The 17,789-nt window shown below is 42.8% G+C and overlaps 1 protein-coding gene across 1 annotated transcript in view; it reads right to left on the bottom strand.

Annotated features, from left to right (window-relative positions):
- The window catches only part of thsd7aa (thrombospondin, type I, domain containing 7Aa), a 406,075-nt gene that overhangs the window by 128,106 nt on the left and 260,180 nt on the right, over positions 1-17,789 (bottom strand). Inside the window, exons 7-8 of the mRNA XM_059972618.1 lie at positions 10,343-10,534; positions 9,032-9,266 (exon numbers count right to left, since the gene is read on the bottom strand). Coding sequence (XP_059828601.1) covers positions 9,032-9,266; positions 10,343-10,534 — 427 coding nt within the window. The remainder of the gene's footprint in view (positions 1-9,031; positions 9,267-10,342; positions 10,535-17,789) is intronic.

Genomic DNA, 17,789 nt, shown 5'->3' on the forward strand with positions numbered 1-17,789 from the left:
AGCTTACATTTGAAAGAACAGTAGAAAGCGCTGTTTCAATTGAAACCGTAGCCACAGACACAATGGAGTTGCAGTCAAAAATGAAAATGAGTGTGAACAAAATTGCAACATCTAAACAGAAACCTGCCTGATTGCATTAATTGAATTACTGTTGTGGCAGGGGCTTACATACACCTAACAAATGCAGGTTTAAAGGCAAAACTTACAGAAAATGCAACAAAGTAGGACACATACAAAGAACACTCTGGGCATAAATAAATGGACTGCACAGAGAAAGAAAAAAGATAAAAAGGCAAGTTACAGTTTCAAATACAGCACCAATCTTAATGCTGTGGATGAAAAATTTGATAACGATGAGAGTGACATGAACTGAGCAGCCATGTTCATGTTTGTTTACAATATGAAAACAAACTTGAGACAAGCAATATGTCTTATATCAGAAGTGAGTGGCAAATTAATTAAAATGGCACTGGCTTGACTATTTCAGTCATTCCACAAAATGAGTTTGAACGACATGTCAAAGATATGTGGATAATTGTTTATCGGGATGGAGGCCGGTGACTAGCGGGGTGCCTCAGGGATCTGTTTTGGGCCCAATGTTGTTTGTAATATACATAAATGATCTGGATGATGGGGTGGTAAATTGGATTAGTAAGAATGCCGATAATACTAAGGTAGGAGGTGTTGTGGATAATGAGGTGGGTTTTCAAAGCTTGCAGGGAGATTTATGCCAGTTAGAAGAATGGGCTGAATGTTGGCAGATGGAGTTTAATGCTGAGAAGTGTGAGGTTCTACATTTTGGCAGGAATAATCTAAATAGAACATACGGGGTAAATGGTAGGGCATTGAGGAATGCAGTGGAACAGAGAGATCTAGGAATAACAGTGCATAGTTCCTTGAAGGTGGAGTCTCATGTAGATAGGGTGGTGAAGAAGGCTTTTGGAATGCTGGCCTTTATAAATCAAAGCATTGAGTACAGAAGTTGGGATGTAATGTTAAAATTGTACAAGGCATTGGTAAGGCCAAATTTGGAATATTGTGTACAGTTCTGGTCACCGAATGAGAGGAAAGATATCAATAAATTAGAGAGAGTGCAGACACGATTTACTAGGATGTTACCTGGGTTTCAGCACTTAAGTTACAGAGAAAGGTTGAACAAGTTAGGTCTCTATTCATTGGAGCGTAGAAGGTTGAGGGGGGATTTGATTGAGGTATTTAAAATTTTGAGAGGGATAGATAGAGTTGACGTGAATAGGCTGTTTCCATTGAGAGTAGGGGAGATTCAAATGAGAGGACATGATTTGAGAGTTAGGGGGCAGAAGTTTAAGGGAAACACGAGGGAGTATTTCTTTACTCAGAGAGTGATAGCTGTGTGGAATGAGCATCCTGTAGCAGTAGTCGAGGCCAGTTCAGTTGTGTTATTTAAGGTAAAATTGGATAGGTATATGGACAGGAAAGGAGTGGAGGGTTATGGGCTGAGTGCGGGTAGGTGGGACTAGGTGAGATTAAGAGTTTGGCATGGACTAGGAGGGCCGAGATGGCCTGTTTCCGTGTTGTGATTGTTATATACCAAAATGAAGCCTGCAGACATCCAACTAAGAACATACCTGAGAAAAGTGAACTCCTGTGGGCATGACATCTGCAACTGTGAACTACAACAAATAAGATTGGGTTTGTATGTGGTATAAACAGAAGAGCCAGCATTGTGGGAGCATGATTGGCAGAGACAACTACAACTCGATTGGAGATCCATTCACCATCCCCTGCAATTCAGCACCCGCCTTCGAGACATATGGTCCCAGTTTCAACTCTGGCTGGCTCCTTGCACATTTTCCATCCGTGCTGGGTTGAGCATCAAGCTAGTAACTCGGCCTTGTAAAAAACAGACAAATGCTAAGGAAATGTCAAAATGCTGCCTAATGCACCACAAGGCATAAAAAGGAACAACAACACCCTGCAATGAAGCCAATTGAAAGCAAATTAAGAAAGGTATTGAATGATATCATTCTGTACTGGCTCCATGCTGTACACCATGAAACATTGCCCATCAGAGGACAAACAGGCATTGGTGCCAAACTCTGTGCCTCTGGTTGGAGAGCATATTGGACCAAGAAAGGGTCATGCTGCTCAGAGGAATCACGGAAGTGACAAAAGAAGTGGTCTGACTACAACAGTTTTGTAGGTAACATATTGAGAACGCTTCTGATATATTAATCAGGCAGTTACTTGTGAAATGTGGCTTGGTTTTAAGCTGGAAGAGAATACAGGAAGCTTCAGGAAGGTTACAAGCATCTGGCTTTAGTGAATATAAAGCCCCAGACTCTACGATGCATGCATTAAGGATATTGCATGAACTTCAAGTGGGAGACAAAGTTTGCTTGTGAAAGTAGATGCAAAGACCAAAGCACAGCTAGATGAATGAAAGGTCAAAAGAAAGGAGACAATGGAGATATCAGATCATCAGAGGATCATCAGATGATGTTGTAGATGATGAAACCAAAGAAGAGAGATCAGATTGTAAAGAGAGCAATAGAAGGATTATTAAGAGAATACTCCAGTGAACTAAATGGACCAAGGCACACAAACTAAAAGAAGAAAAAGGAAGAGATGGAGAGAAAGAACCTGGATGTGAAAGAGATAAGGAACATGAGAAAGTAAAAGAAGGGGATTGAAGGAGATCGAAAGAGAGAAAAGGAGAAGAAAGGTATCTGGAGCTGTCAGAACTACTTTCTGCAGTCGCAGAGTCAACTCCTACAATCACCATGGAGGAGGCCCCAGAATGTGAGCTTGCTTAATAGCCACAAGTCTCACCTACAAAGCAGAGTGATCCCCTTGTCAAGAAATATGTTAACCCACAAAAGTTAGAAAGCCTCCACAGTGATAAAATCTATTGGCCTGAATGGGACAATTTGAAATTTACTATGCTGTGGATGTCTGTATATAGCAGTTGTGTTATACAGTTTTCTGTGTACGTAGTTGCAACATATTCTCTATTGAGTTGGAGTTTATAGCTAAGCAGGGAGGAATGTTGTATATTTAATAATTCAGTATAATTTGAGTAAGCTTGTTTATATGTATGTATATATATAAAGGATTGTTGTTTATTTAAATAATTAATTATGGATTATATACTAATTGCATATGTTATCAAAATACCATGTGATATGTGCGCACCTCGCTTAAAGTAATGATGAAGTTACATCTGCATTCCTGGACTTCTATGTTTTCATTTGAAGTTACAAAATGTAACATAAATGTTTGCTCCATAGATGCTACCTGACCTGTTGAGTTCTTCCAGCACTTCACGTGAGTTTTTCAGCTTTTTCAGCTTCTGCAGAATGTCTTGTGCGTCCATGAGCATTAGAAGATAGCCTGCATGGTTTTATTTGTCTCTCTGTTGAAAGTGCACAGCTGACAGTGCTCCACCACACCTTGTTTTTGAGTAATCCCTTTGCTCAGTTCTGTCAGTTCTAAAATGCCTGATGAGGAAAGACAAATGTGGGATCTGCAAACTCAGGCATAGACGGGCCAGCTGGCATTTGATGTAAAGGTGTGGAGTAATGGTTTGGGATGGTGTGCTCCATCCATCGTTTATGCAGGGCTCACAACTGCTTGTGATACTTTGGGGTCTCAATGTCATATTGAAAGTACTGTCCCCTTCTGAGCCATTATGGGCCATGGATTTCTATTAAACAGTGAGAAAGTCACCTGTCTTAGAAGCCACCCCTTCAACATTGTTGAAGAAATTCATATCAGACTGACTTCAGTGCACTGAAACAGTATTTCAATGAGGAAAAAAAGCATCTGAAGATCAAGACCCCAGGGGTGTTTACCTACTGGGCAACAATCACAGCTTTGTTGAATGCTTCTTAGGCTTGCACTACCTACAGCAATTATACCAAAATACTGGAAATATAACACCAATGCTATTTCAATTTTAACTTTAAAAACTTTTAAATAATTAAATTCAAATTTTGTCTTAAATTCAATGTTCTTCAAATCCACTGGTAGGATAAGCATAGAGGTGTTGTAACACCTCCAGATTAAGTTGCTAATTACATTCAGACAGCTCCAATGGGCAGACAATGTCACTTAACTGCCCAGCACCCAAGAATAGGAAATGGGCCAAAAGGGTGAAAAGTGCTGACAGACAACCAGCACATTTTAATTATGTATATGTTAACAGTGAAAACAAATAATGCTCTGGGAAACTAGCTACTGAATCACAAGGCCTGTGTTTCACTCTTTCAGTGAACAATCTCATCCTCGTCATCTTTCTTTGTGTAACCTGTTCCAGGTTGGTTATACCCCAAGCACACCGTCTTGTAATAATGAAACTCCATGGTTTATTTTGAGATACAATGCAGAACAGGCACTTCTGGCCCAACAAGCCGCGCCACCCAGCAACTGATTAATTTAACCCTAGCCTAAACACAGGACGATTTACAATGACCAAGTGACTGACTAACCAGCACATCTTTCGACTGTGGGAGAAAACCAGAGTACCTGGGGGGAACCCAGGTGGTCATGGGGAGAATGTACCAACTCTTTACTGACAATGCTGGAATTGAACTTTGAACTCCAGCAACCCGAGCTGTAATAGTGTCGTACTAACTGCTATACTACCATAGCACCCTCTCTCCTCATCTCAAGTTTTAGACAGTCCTTGAAGGCATCCTGTGGGCTGGCATTCAATCATGAAATATAAGGATGTCTTGCATATACCTTGCATATTGTTGCTTATCCCATTTGGTATGCTATGGGGTGTATGGGGTGTCAAGGAGAGGTAGTACCTCTGACGGGGAACACGTTGTCCTCTCCTGAGTAGTTCGTCCGCATTGGTCCTCACCTGACACTCAGCTCTCACCAGTGGTTCCTCGTAGCTGTTTGCATGCAACAGCGGCCACACCCCAGGCAACGGCTTCGACTGCCCGGCAAAACCTGGTGAGGGTAGCCGATGGGCCACAAACCCTCTGTGAGTTAGGGCTTGTCTACCTACGCATGCGAAGACTGAATTCAGCGGACTACACGGAGGAGACCACCACTTGGCGGTCCAATGAGTAGGAAGGCGGACCCAGCAAAGCGTTGTGGAGCGCAATCAGGGCACAGTGAGACACGTAGGACACTGTTGGCCATCCACTGCATCTGGACTTATCTCCAGCAGTCTCGACTCCGTCTTGCAACTGGATACAGATAGGTCGGGACGAGAGAGTGAGGCTGACGATTTGTGCAACTCTCCCTCACTTTAATCCAAGTCAAATGCAAGTCACGACTCCAAACCCATTCCACTAAAAAACTCCAAGTCCTGTGGCGATGGCCGAGTGGCGAAGCAGCAGCTGTGGATACACTGGAAGCTGTCGTCACAAACCTGCACACAGGCAGCCCAGGGCATTGGGTCGTTCTCCGCTGGAATGAAGCAGCAGTGGAGCTCGGCAGCCCCCTGGGTGTCTGAACAGTCCTCATTAGGAATCGCTCTGCTCACCTCCATGGAGGAAGGGGCTAGAAAAGGTGCCTCAAACATACCCTGCTTCACCTTACCCTGGCCAGCACACCACGGCTGGCGGGGATCCCACTCAGCAGTCGAACTACAAAGAAGATGAAAGTGAAGGTGCTCAACCTTAGCACGTGGAATGTGCGAACTCTGCTTGACATCACCAAGGCTGTCAGACCAGAAAGAAGAACAGCACTGGTTGCCAAAGAACTAGCCCGCTATAACGTGGACATTGCAGCACTCAGCGAAACACGCCTAGCAGACAAGGGCCAGCTTACAGAACGTGGTGGTGGGTACACCTTCTTCTGAAGCGGTTGCAGCAGCACTGAACGACGAGAGTCTGGCATTGGATTTCCCATCCGATCCCACCTCGCTCATAAACTTGCCAAGCTTCCAGAGGGCATCAACGATTGCCCGATGACGCTTCGGCTCCCACTTGGCAATAAGAGGAGTGCAACTCTGATCAGCGCATATGCCCAACAATGACCAACACGGATGACATCAAAGATAAGTTCTATGAAGAACTTGACGCCCTCATAGCAGCAGTCCCATGGTCAGAGAAGCTTATTGTCTTCGGGGACTTTAACGCCAGAGTGGGGACGGATTACCAGACCTGGGAAGGGATTCTTGGAAGACATGGTATTGGCAAGTGTAACAGCAATGGCCTGCTGCTCCTCAAGATATGCGCTACGCATGACCTTGTCATCACCAACACCATATTCCGCCTCCCTACCCGTAACAAGACATCTTGGATGCATCCTCACTCTAGGCACTAGCATCTGATTGACTATGTCATCACCAGAAAGAGGGACTGGCAAGACGTGAGAGTGACAAAGGCCATGTGTGGTGCCGACTGCTGGACGGATCATCGACTCATAGTGTCCAAGTTTAAACTTTGCTTTCTGCATGTGAGAAGACCCCAAGGTCAGAAGACTGCAAAGAGGCTCAATGTCTCCAAGCTGAAGAGCAGCGTAGTCGCAGAAGAATTTTGTGAAGACCTAGATAGCAGGCTGCTTGACACACCCCAGGATGACCACACCAGCACTGAAGAGCAGTGGATGGCTTTCAGAGACACAGTCTACTCTACCGCTCTCGAACACCTCGGATCAGAAATCCATAGAAATCAAGACTGGTTCAATGAGAACGATGAGGAGATTCAGGCACTGTTGTCAGAGAAACACCAACTGTTCAGAGCGCACCAGAATGATCCCACATCGCTTTGTTTCTCTCACAGCTAACTGGACTATTCCTCTTCCCTCCCTGTCTTTTGCAAAAAAAGCTATCCCCTTCTTGCAATTCCTCTGTCTCCACCGCATCTGCTCTCAGGAAGAGGCTTTTCATTCCAGGACGAAGGAGAAGTCTTCCTTTTTTAAACAAAGGGGCTTCCCTTCTTCCACCATCAACTCTGCTCTCAAACGCATCTCTCCCATTTCCCGCACATCTGCCCTCATCCCATCCGCCTGCCACCCCACTCGGGATAGGGTTCCCCTTGTCCTCACCTACCATCCCACCAGCCTCCAGGTTCAACGTATAATTTTCCATAACTTCTGCCACCTCCAATGGGATCCCACTACCAAGCACATCTTTCCCTCCCCCATCTTTCTGCTTTCCGCAGGGAATGCTCCCTACGCGACTCCTTTGTCCACTCGACCCCCCCATCTCTTCCCACCGATCTCCTTCCTGGCACTTATCCTTGTAAGCGGAACAAGTGCTACACCTGCCCTTACACTTCCTCCCTCACCACCATTCAGGGCCCCAGACAGTCCTTCCAGGCGAGGCAACACTTCACCTGTGAGTTGGCTGGTGTGGTATACTGCATCCGGTGCTCCCAGTGTGGCCTTTTATATATTGGTGAGACCCGACGCAGACTGGGAGATCATTTCGCTGAACACCTACGCTCAGTCCGCCAGAGAAAGCAGGATCTCCCAGTGGCCACACATTTTAATTCCACGCCCCATTCTTATTCTGATATGTCTATCCATGGCCTCTACTGTCAAGATGAAGCCACACTCAGGTTGGAGGAACAACACCTTATATACCGTCTGGGTAGCCTCCAACCTGATGGAATGAACATTGACTTCTCTAACTTTCATTAATGCCCCTCCTCCCCTTCTTACCCCATCACTGATATATTTAGATTTTTCCCTTCTCCCCTTATTTTTCCCTCTCTCTCTGCCCATCACTCTGCCTGTTCTCCATCTCCCTCTGGTGCTCCCCTGCCCCTTTCTTTCTCCCTAGGCTTCCCGTCCCATGATCCTTTCCCTTCTCCAGCTCTGTATCCCTTTTGCCAATCACCTTTCCAACTCTTAGCTTCACCTCAGCCCCTCTGGTCTTCTTCTATCATTTTGCATTTCCCCCTCCCCCCACTACTTTCAAATCTCTTACTATCTTTCCTTTCAGTTAGTCCTGACAAAGGGTCTCGGAACCGAAATGTAGACAGTGTTTCCTCCTATAGATGCTGCCGGGCCTGCTTATTCTTTTGTGAACAGCACTTAGCTGTTTCTCTACATTCAACACAATATGCATGAATATGAGAAATTCTGCTGATGCTGGAAATCCAAAGTAACACACACAAAATGCTTGAGGAACTCGGTAGGATGGGCATCATCCATAGAAATGAATATACAGTTGATATATCAGGCCGAGACCCTTCTTCAGGACTGAAAAGAAAGTGGTAAGAAGCCTGAATGAAAAGATTGGGGAGGGGAAGGAGGACAGCTAGAAGGTGATAGATGAAGCCAGTTGGGTAGGAAAGATAAAGGGCTGGGTAGGAAAGATAAAGGGTTGGTAGGAAGGAATCTGATAGGGGACAAGAGCGGACCATAGGGGAAAGGGAATATACATGGATATTGTTGTCATTTTTGTTTCTTCTACTAGAGCTGAAATTTATCAAAACAACTTTTTCTATCCGCAAATCCAAGGGTAAACAAGTCAAGTGTTAACTAAAAATAAATGTTTCTAAGGACATTAATGTTGGTTGTTGATACGCCTGCTCAAAGCACTACAGTAATTGGCTGGCATTAGGCCAACTTAATTCTAAAGAGGAAAAGACTAGGATTTCACAAATTCTAGTAGTGATTGAGTTTGACCATGAAGCAGTGGCCATCCTGCCACCGACTGTAAGGAGTCTGTATTTTCTTCCCGTGACTGCATGGGTTTCCTCCAGGTGCTCTGGTATCCTCCTACTGTACAATGACGTACTAGCTGGTAGGTTAATTGGTCATTGTAAATTGTCTTGCAAATATGTTGGGGTTAACTAGGTGGGTTGCTGGGCAGTACTGCTCAAAGGGCCTATTCCATGCTGTATCTCATTAAATAATTAAATCAATAGTATAAACTAGATTCACCATGGCAAGATCCCACGGGGAAGAAAAGATCTCCCAGTCAGAGCATATAGGCCATCTTGATGTTTAATTCCAGCATGGGTGCTGTGGATTCACTTTACATTGTACTTTAGACAGTATAGTGGAAGCGCATATTATGTTAAATAGCTTGCTTTCACATAAAGCAAATGTTAAAACAGCTTTAGCAAGCAATTACTTTTTTGGTCCGACTTGTCCCACGTTGACTCTCATACAAATAACTTTTCTGGTTTGCATTCCCACGGCACAGGTCGCATCACCGCTCCAGCTGATGCTTGAATTGAGGCCAGCTACGGACAAATCCTCAATACAGGGGCCCCAAGGACCAGTCTGCCAGTGATGTATAACACAAGGATGCTCATTACAGCTGCGCACTTCCTGCAAGGCACTGCTGTTCGGGCACTGTGCTCCTCCTGTTGAAAAGTAAAAGACACAAAAATAGCATGCTTGGTTTTGAAAACATTGGTAGCAGTCCTCACAATGATATAATGTGTCCCTGATTTTGGTTTATATAAAAAGTGATCATCAGCACAGTTTGAAGCTACGTGCTATCTAGTAACATATATTTATACAATACCTCTTCTTTGTATAAGACATGGTAGTTCTTATTATGTCTATTACGTAAATAACACAGTGTTTGTGCATGGCTTTAATTTCAATTACTTTTGCGAAAAGCTATGTATGGTTTCTCAGTGAGTGAATTACTATTTTTTTAAAAAGGAGAAAACAGTATTAAAACATGATTAGGCACTGAATTTCTTAGAAGACGTATGTCTTGATTTTCTTTTGCACGTCTTGATTTGACCACAGCATCTGCAGTGCAATTTGTGAATTTCTTAGAACGCTTTCATGTTTAATAGTTTACTGTTGACTAGGTATTTCATGGTTTTATTGTTGAAAATTGTGAACCCTAGTTTACACCATTTGAAGAACACATATCTACCCAATCAATTTCAAATCCCCACATGAAGGAAATAATAATGTAATAAGGAGCAGATATAGACTGTAACAGGCCTGGGACAAAATATCAATAAACTCCTTCTGTTAAGCGTGATGTGGGCACCAAAGCACATTCATTGGTATTTGTAGCATGAAAAGTACCTTGGGTCAGCCTCATCAAGCCTATAGAATGATAAGATGGCTTGGATAATGAATGCTAATTAACAAGGCATTCCCTTTACATGTGTAATTACATTAATTATCTAATGTATATTAATTGAAGGATTTTTGGAATTAAGCTGAACAAAAAGTACAGTTGGTGAAGCTGGTACGTGTGCTAATTGCACAAATCCCTGGAGATCTATTCCTTATTATTAATGACAGTGCACCCCAGTGCACCCCCAGACTGAATCCCCATAATTAGTAAACTTTAAAAAGATGACAAATTATTTGAATATACACATATAAAACTGGTTATTATTTCAGACTTTATTCTTTTGACAATTAGAGTAATGAGATCTTGACAGGCTTCATTGATTATAAATCCTACCTTCATCCGCATATGCCAGAATTGAACGTGCTCGCATCTGTTTACCCTCTGTGGTTTTCCCAGAGCACGTATATGAACATGACGACCACTCTGACCATTTACTAAGGACACAATCTCTTGGGCAAGATACTTCACATGATACTGGCATCGGGTATGTAGCTTTTCCACACAAATCTCTGTCTACAACTCCTCCTGGGAAAAGAAGAAATTGCACAAAATAAAATCAACAATCTCCATTGAATGTAAATCAGAATTCACTTGATTCAAAATGTAAATATTATGGAAGGTTAAAAGTGAATGCACTATTTACTGCAGGTGTCAGATATTTTAGTGTTATTTTAAAATTAATAGGCTGATTGTAAATTCCATATACAGTTGCAATCTCCAAAGTCAACTAAAATCACAATTTCTATATATAGTCATCCAAATATGATGATGGGGATTTCTAAAATTAAAGTATTAGCTAATGTTGGTAGCATCTTTATTTATGGTAAAAATGTCACCTGCTCAAGAAATTAAATTAAGAAATTGTGATTAAATAACACATTTAAGAACATCAAAACTCTTCACAATCAATGAAGACCTCTGAAATCATGCTAATGTTATAATAAGGGAAACATGACAGAGATATTTCACAGAAGGGGCATAAATAACAATGTAATAAAGATAATATTTTTATTAGTAATATTCATGGAGATATATTTTGGCCAGAATAACAGGAATAACATCCATATTCTTCAATTTTCTGGCTCCATTGAGAGGGCAGATGGAGACAGCAGTATGAAATCTCATCCACAAATCAGAACTATGAACTGTGCAATATGTCCTCAATACAGAACCAAAGTGTTAGACTGGGATTTGTGCTAAGTTCTCTGAAGTCAAGTGACTTTCATTTTACTTATCTTTAATGGTCCATCTAAATAGTGCTGGCACCATCTATAAAATGCATTCTAGTTACTCAAACAGACAAATCTGATGACACTGCCTAAACCTGCAACCTCTATCACTGCTAAGATAAGTGCAGCACCATATTCCACCTGTTCCCCTCTAAATCACCATCGCCTTGATTCAGAAATATATCACCAGACTTTCACTGATGCCGAGTCTAAATCCTGGGACTCCCTGTTCAACAGCACTCTGGGCCTGCCCACAGCTGAAGTAATGCAGCAGTTCAAAAATGCAGTCACTATCTTATTAAACGTAATTAAGGAAGGGCAATAATTGCTGATCTTGCCACCGATGCCTTGATCCATAAAAATACATAAGTAACAAAAAAAGGAATGTGCAAACTATTTGAGACTTTAGAAAATTGGCATAACGGGTAGAATTTTACAGGATTGAATGTTTCATCCTTAAATTATTCAATACACACATTGCTATGATGGTCTGTCTCAAATTAATTTATATCCTTGTGACACAGAGGGGAAGATGACTCTTCTCATTGATAGAGCCAAATTTATCAGGTGAGGGAGCACCCACATAGGTTTCAGCTATTCTTGCCTTTTCATTGGCTACGTAGAGCAGTTCATGTTCCATGCCTTCCCTGGTAATGCTCCCCGACTCTTCCTCTTCTACACTGATGACTGCATTGGTGTAGCTTCATGCACTATGCTGAGCTCAACAATTTTATCAACTTTACCTCCAACTTCCACCTTTCCTTTAAATCCATTTGTAAAATTGATGACACATCACCCACACTCCCTTTCTTGATCTTTCTAATCATCTCCGGTGAGAGACAGAGAGAGAGAGAACGAGAACAATGCGCATGGGCAGACAACAGATCAATATGTAGTGATAAGGCAGGAGAGTCATTGCTGTAACAGAAATAGATCCATACGTTACAAGGTCCTCTGGTTCTCAGCTACCATCCCATCAGCTTCTGCATCCAACACATTGTTCTTTGCAACTACAGCCATCTCCAAATAGATCCTAACACCAAACACATCTCTCTCAAAATAATTTCTAGTTTCCGCAATGACTGTTCCCTCTGTGATTCACTTGTCCTTTCATCTCTCCTCACTAATTTCCCTCCCAACACTTATCCCTTGCAAGCAGCCAAAGTGCGACACCTGCCCATCTACCTCCTCTCTCACCTCAATTCAGAGCCCCAAGCAGTCCGTCCAGGTGAGGCCATATTTCACCATCGAATCTGCTGGGGTCATCTATTGTATCCAGTGCTCTCGATGTGGCCTCCTTGACATTGATGAGGCCCATCATAAATTGGGGGACAGTTTCAATGAGCACATTCACTCTATCCACTAAAAGCAGAACGTCCTGGTTGCCCGACATGATAATTCCAATTCCTATTCCCATTCTGGCATGTCGGTCCATGGCCTCCCCTTGTGCCTTAATGAGGCCTCTCTCAGGATGGGGAAGCAACTCCTTATATCCAAGCTGGGCAGCCTCCAACTTGATTACATGAATATTAATTTCTCCTTCTGGTAAAAACTTTTTCCCTTCCTCTTCCTCTATTCCACACTCTGGCCTCTTACCCCTTCTCAGTTGCCTATCACCTTTCCATGCCACCCCTCTTCCTTCCCTTTATCCTATGGTCCACTCTCCTTTCCTTTCCAATCTTTTAATCTCCAGCCCTTCACCTTTCCCATTTTCCTGGCTTCACCTATCATTTTCCAGCTATCCTTCTTCCAGTCCCTCACCTTTTTATTCTGGCATCTTCTCCTTTCTTTCCAGACTTGAAGAAGAGTCTTGACCCAAAAAATTCTTGCTATTGAGGGAGTGCAGCATAGGTTCACAAGGTTAATTCCCAGAATGGCGGGACTGTCATATGTTGAAAGATTGGAGGGACTGGGCTTGTATACACTGGAATTTAGAAGGATGGGAGGGGATCTGATTGAAACATATAAGATTATTAAGGGATTGGACACACTGGAGGCAGGAAGCATGTTCCCGATGTTGGGGGAGTCCAGAACTAGAAAGCCACAGTTTAAGAATAAGGGGTAGGCCATTTAGAACAGAGATGCGGAAAAACTTTTTCACCCAGAGAGTGGTGGATATGTGGAATGCTCTGCCCCAGAAGGCAGTGGAGGCCAAGTCTCTGGATGCGTTCAAGAGGGAGTTAGATAGAGCTCTTCTAGATAGCGGGGTCAAGGGATATGGGGAGAAGGCAGGAATGGGGTACTGATTGTGGATGATCAGCCATGATTACAGTGAATGGCGGTGCTGGCTAGAAGGGCCAAATGGCCTACTCCTGCACCTACTGTCTACTATCTATTGTCAACTGTTCATTCAGTTCCACAGACGCTGCCTGACCTGCTGAGTTCCTCCAGCATTTTGTGTGCGCTGCTTTGGATTTCCAGCATTTGTAGAATTTCTTGTGCTTACAATTTTATTGCAGCTCCATTTCACAATGGTTGCATAGGACAAGAACTCTGCAGTATCAGTCATGTTTTCTTCCTGCCTTGGCTTCTGCGTTCAAATTAAAATGACAACTATGCATCAAAGTTCTTCACTGTAAAGTACATTGTGATATCCTGAGCCCTGCTGAGATCTACATTAATATAATGTAGAAAAGATGCTGAACAATGGATACTGATTAAATCTTTACTTGTAAAGTGGAGTTGAAATCAAAAGCCCAGGCAATAGATTGCTAGGTCATTCCCTTTTAAAAGCTTGGGTGATGACTAGACAATAACAGACAAGAGTTTTCTGAAGTACAGTGAGAGATTAAAAAAATACAGTATTGAGTGAAGAGGAATATTCACCATCAGAACCTTGTAATGTTTCAAATCCATGATTATAATTTATTATATCAGTCCCCGTCAAGACACATGCCCTTTATTTGAAAATTAAATAGAAGGAAACATATTTTGATTTAGATATTTTAACAATTGGAGGGCTGCTTAGTGTTTATTCTAATAAAACAATGGTATTTCCTCTTTCCCAAAGTATTTAAAAAAAAGATTTTCAGAAGTGTGCTTCATTGAAATAGTGCCTCTGAATGGGCTCGCTGAATAATGCCTGTGAAATGTAAAGTCAGATGTCAAAAGCCTATTACATTCTCATAAAATATTTAATGAAAAGAGAATATAATTGAACTTCCTTTAACTTGACCATCAGTTGAAGTCCTTGAATTACAGGTGAATTACAATGAATATAAACAATGGGCTAAAGCTGAATTTCACACACAAAACACAAGATCACACGACAAAGGAGCAGAAGTAGGCCATTCGGCCCATCGAGTCTGCTCTGCCACTCCACCATGAGCTAAACTATTCTGCCATCTAGTTCTGATTTCTGACTTTTTCCCCATATCCCTTGATACCCTGACTAATTAGATACCTATCAATCTCCTCCTTAAACACCCTCAATGACTGGGTTCCACATATGTATGTGGCAACGAATTCCATAAATCCACGACCCTCTGGCTAAAAAAATTTCTCCTCATCTCAGTTTTCAATAGGTACCTAAGACTAAATAGGTATTCTAAGACTGTGGCCTCTCGTCCTGGACTCACCCACCAAGGGAAACAGCCTTTCCACATCTACTCTGTCCAACACATTCAACATTTGAAATGTTTCTATGAGATCCCCTCTCATTCTTCTATACTCTAAATGTAGTGGTCGCTAACCCGTTGATTGCGATCGACTGGTCGATCTTTGAGACTTTTGCAGAAGATCCCAAAACAGAATGAAAAATAAATACACAAATACTGTTGAGAGATTGTTTCCGGGTTGTAGGGTTTTAGTTCCGTTCTTTCTGCCCAGTGTGCACGCGTGTAGCTCCCTCCCACACTACACAGTGTACTTCAGTGGTCCCCAATCACCGGGCTGCGAGGAAGCAATATGGGTCAGTTGCACCTTTCCTCAGTCCCTGTCACGCCCACTGTTGAACTTGAACGCACGTGAGGTCATCAGCCACCTAAACTCAATGACATCCTCGAGCAGCCAACGGGAAGTGCCGTTGCTACTGGCCTGGAGTGCAGATGGATGGGCGCCACCTCTGAACCTGTTTAGCACACTGAATGTTCATGGGGAACCCGGTGCTAAAATATTCGCAGACGACCTAATTCGGGCTCAGGGTTTCATAAGCAGCAGAGCAGCTACCATGCTACGATCTGCTGAAACAAACTTTTGATAGATCCTACAAGGTGGGGGCGGGCACCCTCACTCTCCTTGCTCGGTCGGTCGCTCTCTCCGGACGCGACCACCGCGGCCTTGATACAGGGACCACTGGTCCTGACCTTGAACTCTCACCCCACCCACGACCAGCCGCAGCCGGCCAAGGCAGCTGGCGGTGGGCAGCCAGAGGCTGGAGTTGGGGCCCGGAGGCTGTCTAATGAGGCAATGAAGCGCTCAAAACTGCTTAAACACCCCGAGTCCAAGCATCCTGTACTTAAAGACAAATCCGCTGAGTTTTTTCAGCAGTAAAAACGTGAGCAGTGTGGGACAGAAGCTAAGTGCTGAGAGCTGCGAAAACTAAATTACATTGCGGAACAGACTGGACATAAGAACCTGCTTCGACTATTGCTGTATTCCTGTCATGTTTAACACCATCCCCCTCCCATAGTATTCCAAATGAGGTCTCACCAGTGCCCCATAGAGCCTCATCAACACCTCCTTACTCTTATACACTATTCCTCTTGAAATGAATGCTAACATAGCATTCGCGTTCCTTACTGCTGATCCAACTCGCTGGTTAACCTTTAGGGTATCCTGCACGAGGACCCCCAAGTCCCTTTGCACTTCTGAGTTTTGAATTTTCTCCCCATCTAAATAATAATCTGTCCGATTATTTCTTCTTCCAAAATATACAACCGCGAATTTCTCAACATTGTATCTTATCTGCCATTTCTTTGCCCACTCTTCTAAACTGACCAAGTCTCTCTGCAACCTTTCCATTTCTTCAACTTCAACATTTCTTCCTGCTCCTCCACCTATCTTGGCGTCATCTGCAAATTTAGCCACAACACCATTTAATCCATAGTCTAAGTCATCGATATACAGTGTAAAAAGAAGCGGCCCCAGCACCAACCCACGTGGAACACCACTAGTAACCGGCAACCAACCAGAATAGGATCCCTTTATTCCCACCCTTTGCTTTCTGCCTATCAGCCAATGCTCCACCCATTACAATATCTTTCCTGTAATTCCATGGGCTCTCATCTTATTAAGTGGCACCTTATCAAAGGCCTTTTGAAAATCCAAATACACAACATCCACAGCCTCTCCCCTGTCAATCTTATTTGAGATTACCTCAAAAAATTCCAAAAGGTTGGTGAGGCAAGGTCTTCCCTTCAAGAAACCATGCTGGTTTGGGCCTATCTTGTCATGCACCTTCGAGGTATTTCATAACTGTCCGTGAGGATCGACTCCAATAACTTTCCAACTACTGATGTCAGACTAATAGGTCTGTAATTTTCTTTTTGCTGCCTCTCTCCTTTCTTAAACAGCGGAACTACATTTGTAACCTTCCAGTTCTCCAGAACCACACCAGAGTCTATTGATTCCTGGAAGATCATTCCCAATGCCTCCACAATCTCCAAAGCCACCTCCTTCAGAACCCACGGATGCACCTCATCTGGTCCGGGAGACTTCTGTATCCTTAGCTCATTTAGCTTTCCAAGCACTTTCTCTTTAGTAATCTTGATTGTACCTAATTCTATTCCCTGAGACCTCTGGCTATCAGGTATGTTGCTAATGTCTTCATAATTCATCTTTTCTTTCCTAATGACTTTCTTAGTTTCCTTCTGTAAAGTTTTTAAAAGTTATTCAGTCCTCAGCATCCACACCAATTTATGCCATCTCTTTTGCTTTTATTTTAGCCTTAACCTCTCTCTTTAGCCACATTTGTGCCATTTTTCCATTCATGATTTTCTTTTTTCTTGGAATATATTTTTCCTGCACTTTCCTTATTTCTTGTAGGAAATTAACGTTACTCTCATTGGAAGATTTCTTTTGAACTCAAGACAAATGGAGCCAGACAGCAGTTATATCTTTGCCTGAAAACAACAGGAACTCCCCTACAGCCGTGCTAACATGAGTTGAGTTAACTGTCCTCATCAAGTTGATCAGGTTATTCATAACAATAAGACTTTTGACAACGTTGCAATGTTTCACATGTTCCTCATCCTGGTACGGATGCCAAGAAGTCCTGAAATTTTGAGGAAATCCTGGGAAACCTCAGGGTTTGTCCTTATTATGTACAAGAAATATATCAATTTTGGAAGCAAGGAAGTATCTTAAGCACGTGGTAGGGGATCTTCTTTCAAGAATTAATAGGTCCTGGCATGGTTTCGGAGGACTGAACAATTGCAAATTGCAAATGTCATTCCACTCTTCAAGAAGGGAGGGAGGCACAAGAAAAGGGAACTTGTAGGCTAGTTATTCTGACCTTAGTGGTTGGAGTTGATTGTTAAGGATGAGGTTTCAGGGTATTTGGAAACACATGATAAAAAAGACCAAAATAAACATGGTTTCCAACAGGGAAA

Source organism: Hypanus sabinus, chromosome 6, assembly GCF_030144855.1.
Source record: "Hypanus sabinus isolate sHypSab1 chromosome 6, sHypSab1.hap1, whole genome shotgun sequence".
NCBI classification, from domain to species: Eukaryota; Metazoa; Chordata; class Chondrichthyes; order Myliobatiformes; family Dasyatidae; genus Hypanus; species Hypanus sabinus.